The sequence below is a fragment of the Pituophis catenifer genome, unplaced genomic scaffold, assembly GCF_029215685.1.
Source record: "Pituophis catenifer annectens isolate HBS135680 unplaced genomic scaffold, rPitCat1.0.hap2 SCAF_1, whole genome shotgun sequence".
In the NCBI taxonomy this organism is placed as follows: Eukaryota; Metazoa; Chordata; class Lepidosauria; order Squamata; family Colubridae; genus Pituophis; species Pituophis catenifer.
The window spans coordinates 234117222-234135011 of record NW_027256881.1 but is presented as its reverse complement, the minus strand read 5'-3'; the positions used below and the strand labels follow the sequence as shown (position 1 = coordinate 234135011).

At 37.3% G+C, this 17790-nt stretch overlaps 1 protein-coding gene across 6 annotated transcripts in view; it reads left to right on the top strand.

The window, feature by feature from the left end:
• The window catches only part of SPTB (spectrin beta, erythrocytic), a 122091-nt gene that overhangs the window by 57421 nt on the left and 46880 nt on the right, over positions 1-17790 (top strand). For all 6 annotated transcript variants that reach the window (XM_070956940.1, XM_070956962.1, XM_070956951.1 and 3 more), the window contains 10 exons: positions 373-464; positions 2873-2953; positions 3480-3595; positions 7272-7384; positions 8398-8585; positions 10320-10437; positions 10807-10965; positions 13219-13521; positions 14251-14401; positions 15381-16251. In XM_070956940.1, the coding sequence (XP_070813041.1) occupies positions 373-464; positions 2873-2953; positions 3480-3595; positions 7272-7384; positions 8398-8585; positions 10320-10437; positions 10807-10965; positions 13219-13521; positions 14251-14401; positions 15381-16251 (2192 nt within the window). The remainder of the gene's footprint in view (positions 1-372; positions 465-2872; positions 2954-3479; positions 3596-7271; positions 7385-8397; positions 8586-10319; positions 10438-10806; positions 10966-13218; positions 13522-14250; positions 14402-15380; positions 16252-17790) is intronic.

The window sequence follows — 17790 nt, the reverse complement described above, 5'->3', positions numbered from 1 at the left end:
GACTATCTTGAAATAGTTCCACCAAATTATAGTGAGTTTCTTCCAGATTATAATATTTGAGGATTACAGCCATATGTTATTCGTAAATAATCTGTTTTGAGTAAAATACGTCTCAAAACAGTTCAATAGAAAAACAATCATAAACATTTACAAGGAACATTCAGAAATTTGGATTGGATATTTGGAAATGATAATGTGAAGAGAAATTAAACAAGTAATTTTTACTTTGCTTCAACCCAACTTTCTACAAATCATTTGTGATAAGATCTCTATCAGGTTATTTTTGTGAAGATCAGAGCTATACAAATAAAAATATGTACAAAATAAGCATTTGAAATGATAGTTGCTTTGGAATTTTTCCTTTTAATTTAGATCCAAGATATCATTGTTCAGACTCAAGAAGGCCGGGAAACCCGTTCAGCAAAGGATGCATTATTACTTTGGTGTCAAATGAAAACTACAGGGTATGATATTGCTATTATCTTTTCTCTCTAAACAGATTGTGACTTGTTGATTAAACCTATGGTATCAGCTAGGCAAATACTAAATATTAAGCAAATCTATATAGAGTCTGTGAAAACTGACCAGGTTTCAATTCAGTTCATCTAGTGATAGTATAAAACCATTGAACAATCAAAATAAATTACAAGAACAGAGCTGTCTAGGGTAAAGATAGAAAGCTGTGCTAAAATGTTTCCTGTTGAAAATGTAAGTACTTCATTTGGAGCCTTGTTTGATTTGCAATGTATTTAACAAAAGTGGTTTTTGACCTTTTGTTTGAGATAGGTTGAAAATATCTAAATACTCTGCCAATATTACAGTCTTGATAAAAGTGTTAGTGATGGAGAGAAAGAGAGCAAAGAATCAAGATAGCTAGCATGTATTCTCCTGTTCATCTCCTGCGCATGCTGACATTCTGTTTCAGGTGGTATGGATGGAATCAACTATGTGAAATGTACACTATGTGAACTCACAGTACAGCATTGTCTTAAAAAATTGCCACAAGAGAGTACAAAAAACAGTGCATCTTCAATATGACCTTCTTTGTACAAATTTAGCTTTAAAATCTGAAAACAAGACTTAGGTGTTAGAGCAATTCTTTTAATCATCATCTGGGTGAGAGGTGGTATACTTTCCCCCCTAAAATATTATTCTGGGTTCAGCCTTCTCCAACTTGATGTTCCAGATCAGGGGTGGATTCTACTTACCTTTACTACCAATTCACAACGGGGCAGCACAAACATGCTCTCTTCGCTCATGCGCACACGCTCGCTTCGCTCATGCACGCATGCATGCTTCTGCATATGTGCAGAAGCTTCCTGATGACGTCGGGGTCAGTGGGCAGAACCTCCCGCCGGTTTTACTACCGGTTTTATAGAACGGTCCGAACCGGGGGGGCAACCCACCACTGTTCCAGATAGATCAGACAGACCTATGACTCAAGAGTTCCCAGTTAGCATAAGGCAGAAAGTTACTGTTGATCATCTGCAAATTTTGGGCTGAGTGAAATCACAGAGTTGTTAAAGGAATGAACTGAAATTGATAGAAGGGTTACATTTAGTAAATTTCAATTGTGATGGAATGTAAACCTGAGCCTGAGAACCGGGAAAGGATGAGCAAATTGATATGGGAGAAGAAGGTTTGGGAAACATTACTCAGTCCTGGGAAATAAGAAAGCAAGAGAAAGCCAAGAAGCCCTCATTGATTTTATTTGGTATAATAAGTAGTAGAGAGAAATTTGGATAGGCTTTCAAGATCCACAATAGTAACAAGCATTCCTGAAAACTCTGTGCCGCCTGTATCCTAATTGTGGCTTCCTGAAAGGATTGACACCCTTGGATATTGAGCATTTGAGATGTTTCTCCTATATCAGATACTGAAAATGCCATTGTCAGTAACATGGCTATTAATGTAGCCAGTAGTGCCACTTTGTAAATGTGGGTGCCTTACATCTTTGAAATAGTTTTTACATTCCTTCACATTTTTCCTGACCTTTGTTTAACATGTGAGAGACTGACTTCCCACCATACTCCACAACTCCCTTCTTAACATTTCACATTCAGTCTATGAGCTCTGGAAAATGTTTCTGACTTGTAATTGCTGAAGACAAAGCTAAGAAAAAACTATTTCAATAGCCTAAGAATGGCTTGAAAATCTAATGAGTTATGATGTGGTAAGCCTCACAAACTATTTTCAGCACTAATACTATTAAATTAACCCTTCTAAAAGTAGTACATTCTCATGTTAGTAATGGGAAATGAGGCACAGAAATAGTATACGTATGTATTTCCTCTTAAAGCAAAACTATGTATGTAATTTATATTGAAAGCAAGGCTTCTGTGAGGCTTATTTCATTTCAAACTCCGCTGAACATTCACATGTAATATGTTTCTTTCAAGTCCCAAGCTTCTTCCTTTTCTTGTGCAACAGTGGAAATCAATTCAACTGTTTAATTGTTTTCAACATTATGGGCAGGCTGTTACTTTATGGAACCATGTTCCTTTTCTCTCAGTGGAGAAATATATCCTGATATGAGCTGCTCTTTTCATTTATTCTGTTGTAAAGTAGATAAAAGTTGGATTTAGAATGGATAGAAATATCCTGTGTACTTTAGGTAACCCAACATTGCCCTCCCTAAATTATTATTTATCCACCCAAGCTAAATATCATTCTTCCAATGGCAGAAAATCTGTACTTCTAAATATCAATTAGAAGTGGTTTGAAAATGTAGGTTTAGCTGAAAGTGGCTCTTCTGTCTGAAGTAAAGTACATCCTCATGTCAAATTAGACCTGATTGGATTATGATTTTGTAGCTGTTGTTTAAGACTGATATTATTTTGTTTGTGTCCCCTTTCTTTATCTTTGTAATTAGCTATCCCCATGTTAATGTCACCAACTTCACCTCCAGCTGGAAGGATGGTTTGGCTTTTAACGCTCTTATTCACAAGCACAGGTAAAGATAAGTCTACAAAGATCTAAGCCATTTTAATTGTTTTTGCTAATAAATCTAAGTTTGACTAATGACCGGAGTGCATATCCACACACTTGCTACTGAAGTCTATTAGTTACCATCTGCTCCATATGAACTTTGCCTCCTTACTTCCAAGGTCAGGTACAAAACTGGCCAGTATCACCCGCTCCATTTCTGATCCTCAGAAATGAATGGCATGGCTTATGTAGCCAAAATTGCACCATCCTCACCCCAAAAATATTGGTGGATCTCAAGACTGGAGGACTATTGTATAAAACAGGGCGTGGAGAAGGAAGAACCAGTAGTCTGTATGCTGTATGGTAACAGATTGACTGACTGCAGCAGAAGGTGTCAGAAGATTTTGGATGAAATGGTATGCAGGCATGGCTGGAACATGGATCAAGGGCACACCATATTTGATAATTTCAAATTAATTTATCTTAGCAGAACTGGTAGTACCATATTGTGTTGTTTAAAGTACAGGGTTTCTTTCCTCCTTCATTTCTAGGCCTGACCTAATTGACTTTGAGAAATTGAAACACTCAAATGCCAGGCACAATTTGGAACATGCTTTCAGTGTAGCAGAGCGGCAACTTGGTATCACACAACTTCTTGATCCAGAAGGTGAGTGCACTTGGCTCAATGCTTGCCTTTTTAAACTGAGAATTGAGCTGACAGGGCAGAGTTAAGAATTATATAGAATAATGATTGCAGAAGCTAAGCAATAGGTGCATAATATTTGCCTGTCAAAGTTCATGAAGCAAGTCAGTTCAGTCTATAAACATGGATGCTTATTTATTTCTGCAATAGTATATTCTTAAACTGTCAGAAAAGTCTCCTGTATAAGCCCTCGGAAATTAATGAAAATGAGTCCTGTCTCTTTGCCCACTTCAGAGCTCTTTTTCAAGCAGGCATTTATTTTATTTACAAGGCTTAAAAGCCGTTACAATCAAATCAACTCTGAGCAATGTACAATTTCCCAAATCTGTAACTTGGGTTAAAAAACAGACAAGATAGACAAATATTGTATATTTTGATCTTGTATCAAAATATTGTATATTTTGTACATCTTGATAAAAAAAAACACTGAAAACCATAAATCACAATACAACCAACTCATTGTCAAAGGAATAATCACAGCAACACTGCTTCTGCATTTTTGGTGTAGTATTATTAATACTTTTAATTATGATATTTGTCAATTATTTTTGTCAGAATTGCTTTTAATTTTGCTTGATCTATTTCTTTTTATTTATAAGCTGCCTTGAATTTTTATCATAGAAAGGTGAGATTCAGTATCTGAATAAAGATCTCTGCTGTGCATAGTCACAAATTAACTACATTGTATATGATATAGAATTGTTGAGATAATTCATTTTCAGTTGCCTTCCATAAATGCATTTCTGTAAAACATTCCATGTCATCATCTTTTCCCTTTCATTCTCTTCACTTAACATGGAAACTACATTAATTTTTTAAAAATACCCTGTCGTAGTTATTTTATTTTTTGAAAATGCTTAAAAGGAAATCTGGCCTACAGTATTATGAGAAAACTATCAGAGGATTGGCTCTGATTACTTACTGCTGGGTGAGCAACATGATGCCTTCAGGCACAGCTGTATCCGCCACCGACACTCCCACGCTTCCTTTGGCACTCAGCAGGCCCTTCCACCCCACCTGGTTTCTTTATCTTCAAAAGCTGGAAATCAGCAGAGTTCAGACTTCAAATCTGCTCTCATTCACTCCCTACATATATTTAATTTCCACTTGGGCCTATTTTTCTAAACAAAAAGCAAGAGCATGGAATAGCTCAAACCTTGATCTTTTCATTTCTGCTCAGTCTTCCATTTCTCTGAAACTAAAATAAAAGCAAGAAAAGTTACTGGCAGGTGAGGTAGTAGCAAGGGAATCAGTTTGTTGATGAGTGGGGGGAAAGGAGGGAGGGAGGAAAGAAAAGAAAAGAAAAGAAAAGAGAGATGGAAGCGACTGAAAAATCCACTCAGCAGAGGAGTGGAATAATATGAGAACAGAAAGGGAAGCTGAAGCTAGGAAAGCTAGTGCAGATGGAGAAACAAATGAAAAGCAGGGAAGAGGACAAGTGCGAGAAGAGGACAAGTATGCGAGTAGCAGGAGTTTGTATAATAATTAGAGTTGCAGTTGTACAGTATGTCTGAATGAAAGCATTGGAAAGAGAGATTGGATTGAAAAATGAAAAAGGTATGCTTCTGTGTGTTGACAATGAAGGATAAGGTTTTTTTAATATATATTGTAGGACTGGGACATCAGAAAAGCTTTGTGTGTTTGAAGAAAACTATTTTGGAGATCTTCCTATCTGGGGAAATAATTTTAGTAATCTTGATTTTCAAATAATGTATTTAATTTTAATTTAGGCATAATTTATGAATGTTGTCCAGTCCTTATCTTTGAAGTGAGCTTTCTACTCATTAAGTCGTTGTAATTCACAAACCATGACTTATGGTTTAATGTGTTGTGTGAACTTTGCTTATTGTAGTTTATTCAGAGCAGCATGGTTAAGCATACCATGCCCTCCCACAATAATGTGACTCAACCATTTTGTCATTGTACCCATGTACTTTTTCAAAAATCCAGCTGTATTCATATACTCAAAAAGGTTGATGATACTTCAACACTGCATGGCTGAACTTCCCAAATCGGTTTAATAGAGGGATCAAATCCAAGCTTTAATGATTTGTAGGTATAATAAAAGAGAACATTCTTAGAGTAGAAAAACTCATATTGAATTTATCTACACATATAAGTAATTATCAGATTAGCAAAATAGAATGTACACCTAACAGTTAAATAGCTAATTCATGATCAGGCATATGGTTTTATAATCCTGTATTCATTGATACTTAATGCTTAAGTGCTTGTTACTGCTCAAGCCTCCCGTTTAGTGTCTCAGATCAATTGTTGCTGTGATGGTGGATCTACTTTCATAAACAGGTTCTAGTCTCTAATCCAGTTTTGATGATAATCCTGCCCCCAATATTAACAACTTCTACTTTGAGTATGTGTAGATTGCTTCTGCTTCATTACTAGGGAAAAATATGGACCTCCAGCAACTATATAACCTCGACTTATAACCACAATTGAGCCCCAAATTTCTGTTGCTAAGTGAAACAGTTGTTAAGTGAATTTTGCCCCATTTTACAATCTTTCTTGCCACAGTTGTTAAGTGAATCACAGTTGTTAAGTTGGAAATATAGTTTTTAAGTGAATCTGGCTGCCCCAGATTGACTGCTTGTTAGAAGGACACAAAAGATGATCACATGACCCCAGGATATTGCAACAACCATAAATATGAGTCAGTTGTAAAGCATCTGAATTTTGATCATGTGGCCAGGAGGATTATGCAATGGTCATAAGTGTGAAAAATGGTCATAAGTCACTTATTATTGTACTGTTGTAACTTTGAATGGTTGCTAAATGAACTATTATTAGTTGAGGACTACCTGTAATATAGCAATAGCAATAGCACTTAGACTTATATACTGCTTCACAGAGCTTTACATCCCTCTCTAAGCAGTTTACAGAGTCAGCATATTGCCCCCAACAATCTGGGTCTTCATTTTATCGACCTTGGAAGGATGGAAGGCTGACTCAGCCTTGAGCTGGTGAGAATCGAACTGCTGGCAATCCGCAATCAGCAGAAGTAGCTTGTAGTACTGTATTCTAACCACTGCGTCACCGCGGCTCTTAGCATAATCTAGTCAACATGTAATGCTTGTATTATGCAAATATCACCTACCAAGTCTGTTTAATAAGTTCATGTCCTGGTATTCAGTACAGTAATGTAGGTTTCTACTTTAACTCTGTTTTAAAAAATCGTTGCCATAGATTCACTATAGTTAATAATGTTTATTTTATTTATTTATTTGTCGAGTATGTATCAGATAATATATATAAATATAAACATGAATTGAATACATAAAATGAATACAATTAAAGCGAACATTAGAACAGGGACGATAGGCACGCTGGTGTTCTTATGTAATCATTTGCACTTTTTTGTTTGTGTATCAGAACTGCTCTCTATATTATTCTCCAATAAATAAATAATGTTGATGCTAGAAAACAAGTTTTTATTAGCCTAGCTGTACTCCCATGCCTTCTGTTGTTTTTGTACTTGAACTCAGCAAGGTGACCCCATGGTGAACACTGTTGATTGTGTAGCTCTCTCCAAAATGGGAAGCATAGTTCAGACCAAACTCTTATCTGCTGTCAGGTTCTGCTTTCAAACAGATAATTTTCTCTTGGTAATCTATTTGCTACTCAGATGTTTTTACGGAGAACCCAGATGAGAAATCCATTATCACTTATGTGGTTGCTTTCTATCACTACTTTTCGAAAATGAAGGTGCTTGCTGTGGAAGGGAAAAGAGTTGGAAAGGTAAGAACATGGTCATATTGAGCAACATAATTTTTAATATTTTAGAATTGTTTCATGACGTTCTATCTGTCATCTAAACAAAGGTAGATGATAAGAAAACAGTAGCAGGCAAAAATTCATGGCTTTTTTGTAACCCATGTCTATTTTCATAATCCACTTCCAGAACTGCATTGTTTTTTTTAAAAAAACTGTATAATATTTTTTAGAAGCCTGGTCAATAGTATTGCTGTGGTTATCATCAGTATAGCTCTAATTCTGAAAATTAGCTGCTGCCTTTTACTGTTTTCAATCTCTACCAGGTTACATTATAGTGCTATGGACTTATTTGTTTGTTTGTTTATCCATCTTTGTTATTTTTTACAAATAACTCAGGACTTCATTCGATCAATCTCTAGAAGCCAGGTTACATTGTAGCGTTATGGACTTTGTGTGTGTGTGTGTGTGTGTGTGTGTGTGTGTGTGTGTGTGTGTATAATCTTTATTATTTTTATAACTAATTCAAGACTTCATTGGTTCCTATTCAGCAATATGCAGCAGGAGGCTGAAGCAATTGAATCTGCACAGGGTTAGAAGGTGGACGACCCATAATTTGGGGGATTATAGGAAATATCTCGATTGAACTACAAGGATACCACATAAGGAAAGTCTGCCTTATGGAATGTGTGCATATGTTTGTATATGAATTAATGTACAAATGTATGAACAGGAGAATGGAATATGGGCATGATCATTCTTGTTCAACCACTCAACATTTGATGCGATGCTGCCAGTATGAAAGCTGCCAAAGATTTCCTTTTAGAGCCTTACAGCCGGTGGTTCTTAATCTGGCTTGACACCCTTGCGTGCCCTGCAGAATTTCTAATGTGATGAAGTCAGAATTGTTGACACTGTGGAAAATTTCCATCTGCAGGATCTGGAAGTTCATAAAGGTCTTACTTAACATATTTTCAGTAGCAGCAGCAGGTGCCAAATGAGCCGCAGTATGAGTTGTTTGGGTTTCCCCCCCCCCTCAGGTAATGGACCATGCAATGGAGACTGAGAAGATGATTGATAAATACAGTGGATTGGCTTCAGACCTGCTGATGTGGATAGAAAAGACCATTACCAATCTCAACAGCCGCAAGTTTGCTAATTCTCTGGCAGGCGTGCAGCAGCAGCTCCAGTACTTCAGTACATATCGCACAGTAGAAAAACCACCCAAGTAAGCACCTTCACCTGGAAGAAATTGGCTTTTCTTTTTCTGAGACACAGGGAAAGATACATACATTATGCCTATCTTATTGTGACTCATTTGGTTGTGATCTGAGGCTTTCAGAAGTGTTGAATATTAGCACATCATATTGATGATGATGTAGTGAATAAGAGTGAGGAGATGGCTTGAAGGAGAATGTTAGTTTCTTCCAGAAAATAAAATGTGTAGAAAGATACAGCTTTAAAAATAAAACCTTTAGGATGTAGATACATTAAACAAAGTGCAAACATACTTACATAATAATCAACTCTTGAACAATGTAAGAGCTAATTCTTAGTAAATATTAGTGGAATTGTCCCAAATATCCCTGTATTTGTACAATCCACCTGGATTAGTAGTAGTGAGAAATTCTCAGTTGTTCAAGTGGAAGATCTTAGGCACACTAATGCTTGTTTATTTATTTGTTTGTTTGTTTGTTTGTTTGTTTGTTTGTTTATTTATTTATTTATTTATTTATTTATTTATTTATTTATTTATTTAAATTTCTATACCGCCCTTCTCCTTTCGGACTCAGGGCGGTGAACAGCCAAAAATAAAACATTTGTACACAAAAGTTAAAATAGTTTTAAAATAATTAAATAGAATTTGGCCCATAATTTAAAACATTATTAAATGCCTGTTACTGCTCAAGCTTCCTATGTAGTATCTCAAATCAATTGTTGCTGTGATGGTGGATCTACTTTCACAAACAGGTTCTGTTAGCACTGCTTTTGACAAAAACAGTGGCAATACTCTAATCTCTGCATTGCTTTACACTGAAAAGAAAAACACTCTACCATCTAATGTCTCCCCACATGATGGCATCCCCACAAGGGAGGAAGTAGTCCTTGACTTATGATCACAATTGGGACCAGAATTTCTCTTGCTAAGTTAGATGGTTGTTAAGTGAATTGTGCCTGATTTTAGAACCTTTAGAGCAATCATGTTGATTGCCAATCACCTGAATTTTGATCATGTGACTGTGAAGTTGCTACAACAGTCTTGAGTGCGAGGATTTGTTGTAAGTTTATTTTTTTCAATGCCATTTTAACTTTGAATGTTTGTTAAAGAAATGGTTGTGAGTTGAGGTCTAACTATATTTCTAACATAGCTGACTGAAAAGTAGATTCCCAAAAAACCCATTTGGGTTGCTAAAAGCAAAGGAAAGCAAATGTATTTTTTCCTTTTGTGAAAAGAAGAAATTGCTGTGAAAAGAAGAAATTGTGACACATGCAGATTTTTCTGAATGCTTAATAATGCTGTTTTTCTGAGATTCCTCCTTCTGCAAATTATGAAAGGTACAGTTAGAGGCTTTCTGTGCCACAGATTAACTATTTCAGTATAGAACAAGAAGCATGATCTAATTACTGCTTATTCCCTTTCCTACTAAAAAACCAATCAGAAATTCTCTCTGAGTTTCTGTAGGTTTGGATTTCAGCCAATGCCTCTAAAGGGATTGAATTCCAGTATTTTAAAGCCAGCTTTCTTATCTCCTTCCTTACCATTGTATAAATTGCAATAGCCACCTTAAACACTAATTAGTCCACTGAAAAGATACTTCGTGTACAGCATTACTTTTTAATTATTTTGTTGAGAACATGATTCGGAAATATGTATTTCAGTGACAGGGTTGCATGCATTACATCACTCTTCTTTGAAATCTTCTAAACTCTAAAGATGCTTTCTTATATTTGTCTGTTCTAGATTTCAAGAGAAGGGGAATTTAGAAGTTCTGCTTTTTACCATCCAGTCCAGAATGCGAGCAAACAATCAGAAAGTGTATACACCTCATGAAGGAAAACTTGTGTCTGATATCAACAGGGTATCTAAGATACAGCCTTTTATTTACAGCCTTAATCAGTGAAGTTTTCTCCCTCCCTCCCTCTCTCTCTCTCTTAATTCTTGTTTTGATGATTGGAAAAGTGGGAAAAAAATACAGGTTCAGTCTTGAATTTTATGGAGCAGGCCAAGAAAAGTTCTGAATTGTAAAAGAGTATGAATACCACACTCTTAATCATGTTCTAATTTCATTCTGTATTATCATATGTCATTGTAGGAAAACTGTAAATGGCGGATTGGGAAAGGTATTGTTCAGTTATGTAGCTAAAATGGAAAATGAGTGTTAAATAGAGTTATCTAATAGTTATAGAAGTTTTTGTAGTTTATTTAGAATGCATTCTTATTTACACAGGCCTGGGAGAAGTTGGAAAAGGCAGAGCATGAACGGGAACTAGCACTGAGAAATGAGCTTATAAGGCAGGAGAAGCTGGAACAGCTTGCCCGACGCTTTGATCGCAAGGCTGCAATGCGAGAGACCTGGCTTAGTGAAAATCAACGCCTTGTGGCACAGGTAATAAAGAACTGCCTGGGACTTTGCAGGGTGTGTCATTGTACTTTCTGAAAAACCTTCTGCACATAAACCATTTAATCTGAAGCCAGAAAGTACATTTGTAAATAATTATTTTAAGACTCTTTTTTTTAAATGGAAACACAAAATGTGAATGAAGCTTGTCCTCTTGGGGAATACTATTTCTTACATTCAGAACAGTTTGTGGTCTGAACCATGTGGAAATTTTGTGTACATGTGAGCAAATATCTCCCATTTAGAACCCAGGGGTGGGTTCTAAATTTTTTTTACTACCGGTTCTGTGGGCGTGGCTTGTTTTGTGGGTGTGGCTTGGAGGTCATGTGACTAGGTGGGCGTGGCTAGCTGGTCAGAGTAATTTCTGGAAGGTCCTCGCACTTACAACCAGTCCTCGCACTTACGACCCGACTCATTTGTTTCCTTTTAACACTGATCAGCTGTAGGACGGCCCTTTGAAGCCCCGCGGCAAGAGTTAACAGTTTTTTTCCCTCTAGTCATCAGCTGGGACTCAGGAGGCAGCAATAGATTGGGGGTGGGACCAAATAAAAGGTAAGAATAACATGGGGGGGTGGGAGGGCGGGGGGGAGAACCGGTTCGGTGACATCATATCGTCACCGCTACTGGCTTGGCCGAACCGGACCGAACCGGGAGGAACCCACCACTGATTTGGACCCATTTCCCACAGAAAAGAAAATACCGGCAGCCACAAAACCCTTCCCGTGCCTGACTATTTTTTGAGCGGCCACAACACTAGCATATGTAATTGAATTAAACATTCTGTTTTCTTCTGAAATTTTACTTTTCTTGGATTTATCCATGGTTGGCCTACCGGGGGTTGAAAAGCTCAATAAATTGTGTGCGGGCGGGTGTTGCACATTGGCAATTGTGATACATATTTTGAATGCCGGAGCCGCAGCAGAGGGGTGAAAGAGCCACATGCGGCTCCAGAGCTGCAGGTTGCTGACCCCTGCACCAGGATATCCCAAGTAGCCAATATCTAAATATATAAAATGATTTTTCACAAGCTCTGAGTTTTTGCAAGATGTTTTCTGAATGAGGGGCAGAGTTTGGTGGAAGTTAGATGAAAAATAAATCCAGAAATGGGTGCAAAACTTAAAATTTTAGACAGTTATACATGATAAGGTTTCTAGTCCCACCATAGGCATGAAAAATCGGCTGGGTGACATTAGTCCAGTCACACAGTCTCTCAGCCCACCTTGCAAGGTGGTTATGGGAAAAATAGGAGAAAGATCATTTGGTTTGTTTGCTGCCTTGAGTTATTTATAAACAACAATAAAGGTGAGATAAAAATCAAACAAATAATAAAATGTAACTCGATTTGATCAAATAACACCAGCAATATATCCATGACTAGGTGAGTTTCTCGTGAGAAGTATTTACAATGGATTCAATAAAATATCATAAATCCTTTGTTCTTTGAAAATGACCCGTTTTGTACTATTGTATACAAATATTACATTCCTATTTTGAACCGTGTTTCCCCAAAAATAAGACCCGGTCTTATTTTCTTTTTGGCCCCAAAATAAGCACTAGGTCTTATTTTGGGGGGATGTCTTACCCACTTACCTTAGGACCATCACAGCCATGCCTCCCATGCCTGACACCTGTGGTACTGTGGCCTGACTTCTTCTGTGCCGCTTGTGGCCAGACGCCACATGGCTCGGTGGGCAGGGCTTAACTAGGGCTTATTTTTGGGGTAGGACTTATATTAGGTGCAGATGTGAAAATGAGGCTAGGGCTTGTTTTTGGGGTAGGTCGTATTTTTGGGGAAACACAGCACTATTTGCATACAGTATCGCCATTTTTTTGGATCATATGTTATCCTGAAAATGGAATGAATTACCAAATATTTCATAATGAACAGATTTTTATTGGATAAAAGTTTAAAGGTCAGATTATGGAGTTGTTTGCTTCAGTGCAGCTTTACCAAGTGTAGTGGTGCCCTGCTTCTTTTTTGCATTGCAGCACCACCTCAATCCTATGTTTGGAGTCAAGGTGGCTCTGTAATGTAGCATCCTTTTGCCCACCCTATCAGCCTACCATAATGGGTAGTTACAAACTACCCAAACAAGCAGTTATCAGGGCATAAAAAACCCTGTATTTTCCCCCAAAAGCTGTGCTGTGTTATTTTACACATGCATTTAATTTTGTGATGGCAGTGTGAATGGCAATAGGCAGCGAAGATATTGCTGACAAAACTATCTTTACTTGAGACAGGATAACTTCGGAAATGACTTGCCAGCTGTGGAGGCAGCAAAGAAGAAGCATGAAGCCATTGAAACAGACACAGCTGCCTATAAAGAACGGGTACAGGCCATAGAGGAGGTGGCCAAGGAACTGGAGGTAGAAAATTACCATGACATCAGGCGCATCAATGCTCGCAAGGACAGTATCCTGCGACTCTGGGAGTACCTCTTGGAACTGCTGCAAGCACGGCGCCAGAGGCTGGAGATGAATCTGACACTGCAGCAGCTGTTTCAGGACATGCTGCATAGCATCGACTGGATAGAGGAGATGAAAGTAAGGAGGGGCCTGGATAGGACTTGGTGGATTGCTGGAGATAATTTTTTTCACCATTAAACTGGACATATCCAATTCCTATAACTGTTCTTCATATGTTTTAGCCTTCAGTCCCCTAATCATCTTTGTTGCTCTTCTCTGCACTTTTTCTAGAGTCTGAAAATCTCTTTTATATCATGGCGACCAAAACTGGATGCAATATTCCAAATGTGATCTTATCAAGGCATTATAAAGTGGTATTAACACTTCATGTGATCTTGATTCTATCCCTCTGTTAATGCAGCCTAGGACTGTGTTGGGGTGTTTTTTTTTTTGGCAGCTGGCACACTGCTAGCTCATATTTAAGTGATTGTCTGCCAATTGCTTCAGAACCGTGGAGTGTAATCCCATGGGAGTACAATTTGGGAGTCCATGGGAGTACAATTTCCATTGTTTCAAGAGAACACACCTCTGTTTCTCCATCCAAATTTGTCTTCCTAAGTGTCTTCTCCAACAGAATTCAGAATGCTATGTTATAAATCCCATAGGAAGAGACAGCTGTGTGCCCATAAAATAAATTTATCTTTCCCTGAATTGTTTTTCTTAAACATGGATTGTACCTGCTTCTTTTCTCAGGTTCATCCTAAACTGCTATTCTTAAAAAAAAGGGCGGAAGGGGGTTCAAGGGTCCACTCCATACTTAGTTGTTTAAAAGAAAGGGAAATGCAATTTCTTTTTATATTTTTTCAGATAAAACTTTCATCTCCTGAAACTGGGAAGCATCTGTTGGAAGCAGAAGACTTGCTTCAGAAGCATAAGTTGATGGAGGCTGACATGGCTATTCAGGCAGAGAAGATTCATGCTGTCAATGCAGCTGCCCTTAAATTTGCCAATGGTGATGGTAAGTGTTTGCCAGATTGCTAAGAATGAGCATATCATTGGTGTTTGCATCTATATAAAAGGAGAAGGGCTGAAGAGGGACAGCCTATATCTAGCCTCTGGAAAGTTTCTTTTCTTATTGGTTGTTTGAAGTGAATGCTTGTATACATTTTGTCAATATTTTTATCGATTGATTGAATGAATTGCTAGCTGTATAATTCATTACATTCAACTAGAATCTCTCTTGATTCTAAACTTGAGAATCGTAAGTGATGGACGTGTGCTTTAGAATTATAGCTGGGTGTTTATCGATTTTTTGTTCCTTGAACTGTGAACTGTGAACACAAGTTGAATGATGTAACTTGAATGATACTGGAAAGATTTCCATAGTGTTGCTTAGTATAGTAATTGCCAGTTTTTGCTTCGACAGCCTCAATTTTTCCTCCCGGAATGTCTTCCTATATAGAGAACATAGCATATACTCAGTATGGCATTTATGAATAATATAACATTTATCTAGTGGGTTATTCTTGGTTCCTGACTTTTAGAGTACTTGTGGCATCACTGATAAGACACTTCTGCTGCTAGTTAGAAAGAAAGGGAAAAAAGGAAAAAAAGCCCTGAACTTGTTTTGTTTCATTATTATATAATTATATCTTCTAATAGAATTATTATATGATTATATCCCCTGGTATACCTCTATAATAAGACTTGTCATGTACTTTTAAATATTTATATTCAGTATGATTACTAGAAAAGGTGGCAGTCTTTTTAAACAAGCACACCACCATTCCTGAAATATTTCCCCTTTTATTCTTTGGTTGGTTTGCATTGTTTCTCTTCCAAATTCCTTGATTTTGAAATCAGCAAAAGTGACAGTTATTTTTCACATTTATTGTATGAATTGTACCTAAAAATTTAAACCATAAGATTATTAATGTAAAGGAAAGTGTGTTCTGTATTAGAACTACCTGTAATTTTTGCCTACATACCATGTGCAGGTTATCAGCCATGTGATCCCAAAATAATTCGCGATCGTGTGAACCTCCTGGAACTATACTACCAAGAGCTGATTGCTTTAGCTGCAAAGAGGAAAGCTCGTCTTGACCAATCCAAGCGCCAGTGGAAATTCTTTTGGGAACTCGATGAAGCTGAAAGCTGGATCAGGGAGAAAGAGCAGATCTATTCTTCCCTGGACTATGGGAAAGACCTCACCAGTATTCTCATTTTACAGAGGAAACATAAAGCTTTCGAGGATGAGCTACGTGGCCTAGGGGCTCACCTGAAGCAGACCATCAAGGAGGGAGAAAGCATGATTGCTGAGAAACATTTTGGAGCTTCAAAAATCTGCAGCAGGATTGAAGAAGTGAAAGCTCTCTGGTCCCAGTTGCAGGAATTGGCAGCTTTCCGCAAGAAGAACTTACACGATGCAGAAAGCTTTTTCCAGTTCCAGGTAGACGCAGATGACTTGATGGCCTGGCTCCAAGATGCTAATCGGCTAGTATCCAGTGATGATGTGGGGCATGATGAATATTCCACTCAAGCCCTGGTTAAAAAGCACAGAGATCTCTTGGATGAGGTAGCAAACAATAAGAAAATTATGGACAACCTGAATAGGCAAGCTCAGAGCTTCCCTGCCGAATTCCGGGATGTTCCAGGATTTGAGAACAGACTGAAGGCTATCCAGACAATGTATAATGAGGTAGTGTCTCTAGCAGATTTGCGCAGGCAGAAGCTACAGGATGCTTTGGATCTCTATACTATATTAAGTGAGACTGATGCATGTGAGCTTTGGATGAGCGAGAAAGAGAAATGGCTGGAGCATATGGAGATTCCTGATACCTTGGAAGATCTGGATGTTGTACAACATAGGTAAACAATATCATTTTTTAAATTGGATTCTCTTTTATCTACTTTTAGGATGTGTGGAAAACAGATCATATTTTAGGTCATATTTATGCAGAAATATTGAACATTCAAAACAGTTCACAAGCTTTTAAGCAGAGTATGTGTAACCCCAATTTACATACATAAGACACAAATATTTTGCAGTGAGAGTCTGCAACAATGTTTACCAGTCAAAAACAAGCATGAAAGGAGATAGGGGGATTAGTACCATAAACATTCAAAGTATGAATACTTGACTTGATTCCTTAAGCATAAACACAGACCTTCTTTCACAAAATTATAAATATAATCCTAAATTCAAAAACAATTAAGTAGTGGTAAGAGATCTTCCCTAACTTTTTGGGTGTTCTGAATAGTGAATAGTGAGCAGCAGTGAAGCACGAACTCTGATTGTTGATTAAGCATCCCCAAGAATTATGATACTCTTTTTTGAAGATAACAATTTTAGCTGTACAACCCTCATATCATGATCCAACACAATTATATGCTATTGGATAGATCAAAGAATCTGTTTTAGGAACAGATTAACATATGATTTTCCCATTGTTGGTATATATAAACACAATTTGCAGCTGAAATTGACAGAGAGAGATAACTTGTTTATTTATGAATGAATGATCAGATCAATTAATTTGGAGCAGGTACAGATTACTTTGATGTTATTTCTGAGGGCTACTTTATGTACTATTAAATGCATATTGAGTAAATTATGAACTGTTATATTATCTGAGATTAAAGTAATATGCATTTTGCAGTGGTAACCAGAATGACTAATATGTTTATATAGCAAAAATTACACACAATTTTCATCTGCATAAAGTTTTCTAATACTGATTTCTTGATAGGAAATGTAAAATGAAATTAAAAGGATAATAGTGAAGAACTGATAAACATTCAGAAGTCTGAACAGCACAAAGTAACTGATTATTTTTTACATATCCAGAAATTAAACTTATACACATACATACATCAGAACATATCTCTGCAGTCTAAGACATGAAAACAATTTTTTTTCAGGTGCTGCTTTTATGCTTAGATTCTCCTCCTTCTAGACACAATCTAGCTACTGTGTATGAGACATGATTATTGTTGTCATTGTCATTTTACATACAGGATTCCTCACTTAATGATAATAATTGAGACCAGAATTTCCATCACGTAAGTGCCATGGTTGTAAAGTGCAACATCCCATGACTGCCCTGCTTAGCGATAGAAATTACAGCCCTTCCAGTTGCTGTCATTAAGTAAATCACCATGGGTTGTTAAGTAAACACTTAGGCACTTAGGAGATTTGTGATCTCCTGCTGGCTTCCCCATTGACTTTGCTTATAGGAAGCTCGCAAACAAAATTGCAAATTAGGATCATGTGATCACAAGACTCTGCAACTCATAACTGCAAGGCAGGCACTGATCACCTGGATTGTGATCACATGACCGTGGGGATGCTGCAATAAATGTAAATACAAAGACTGTTCATAAGTATCACTGTAACCAGCACCATGG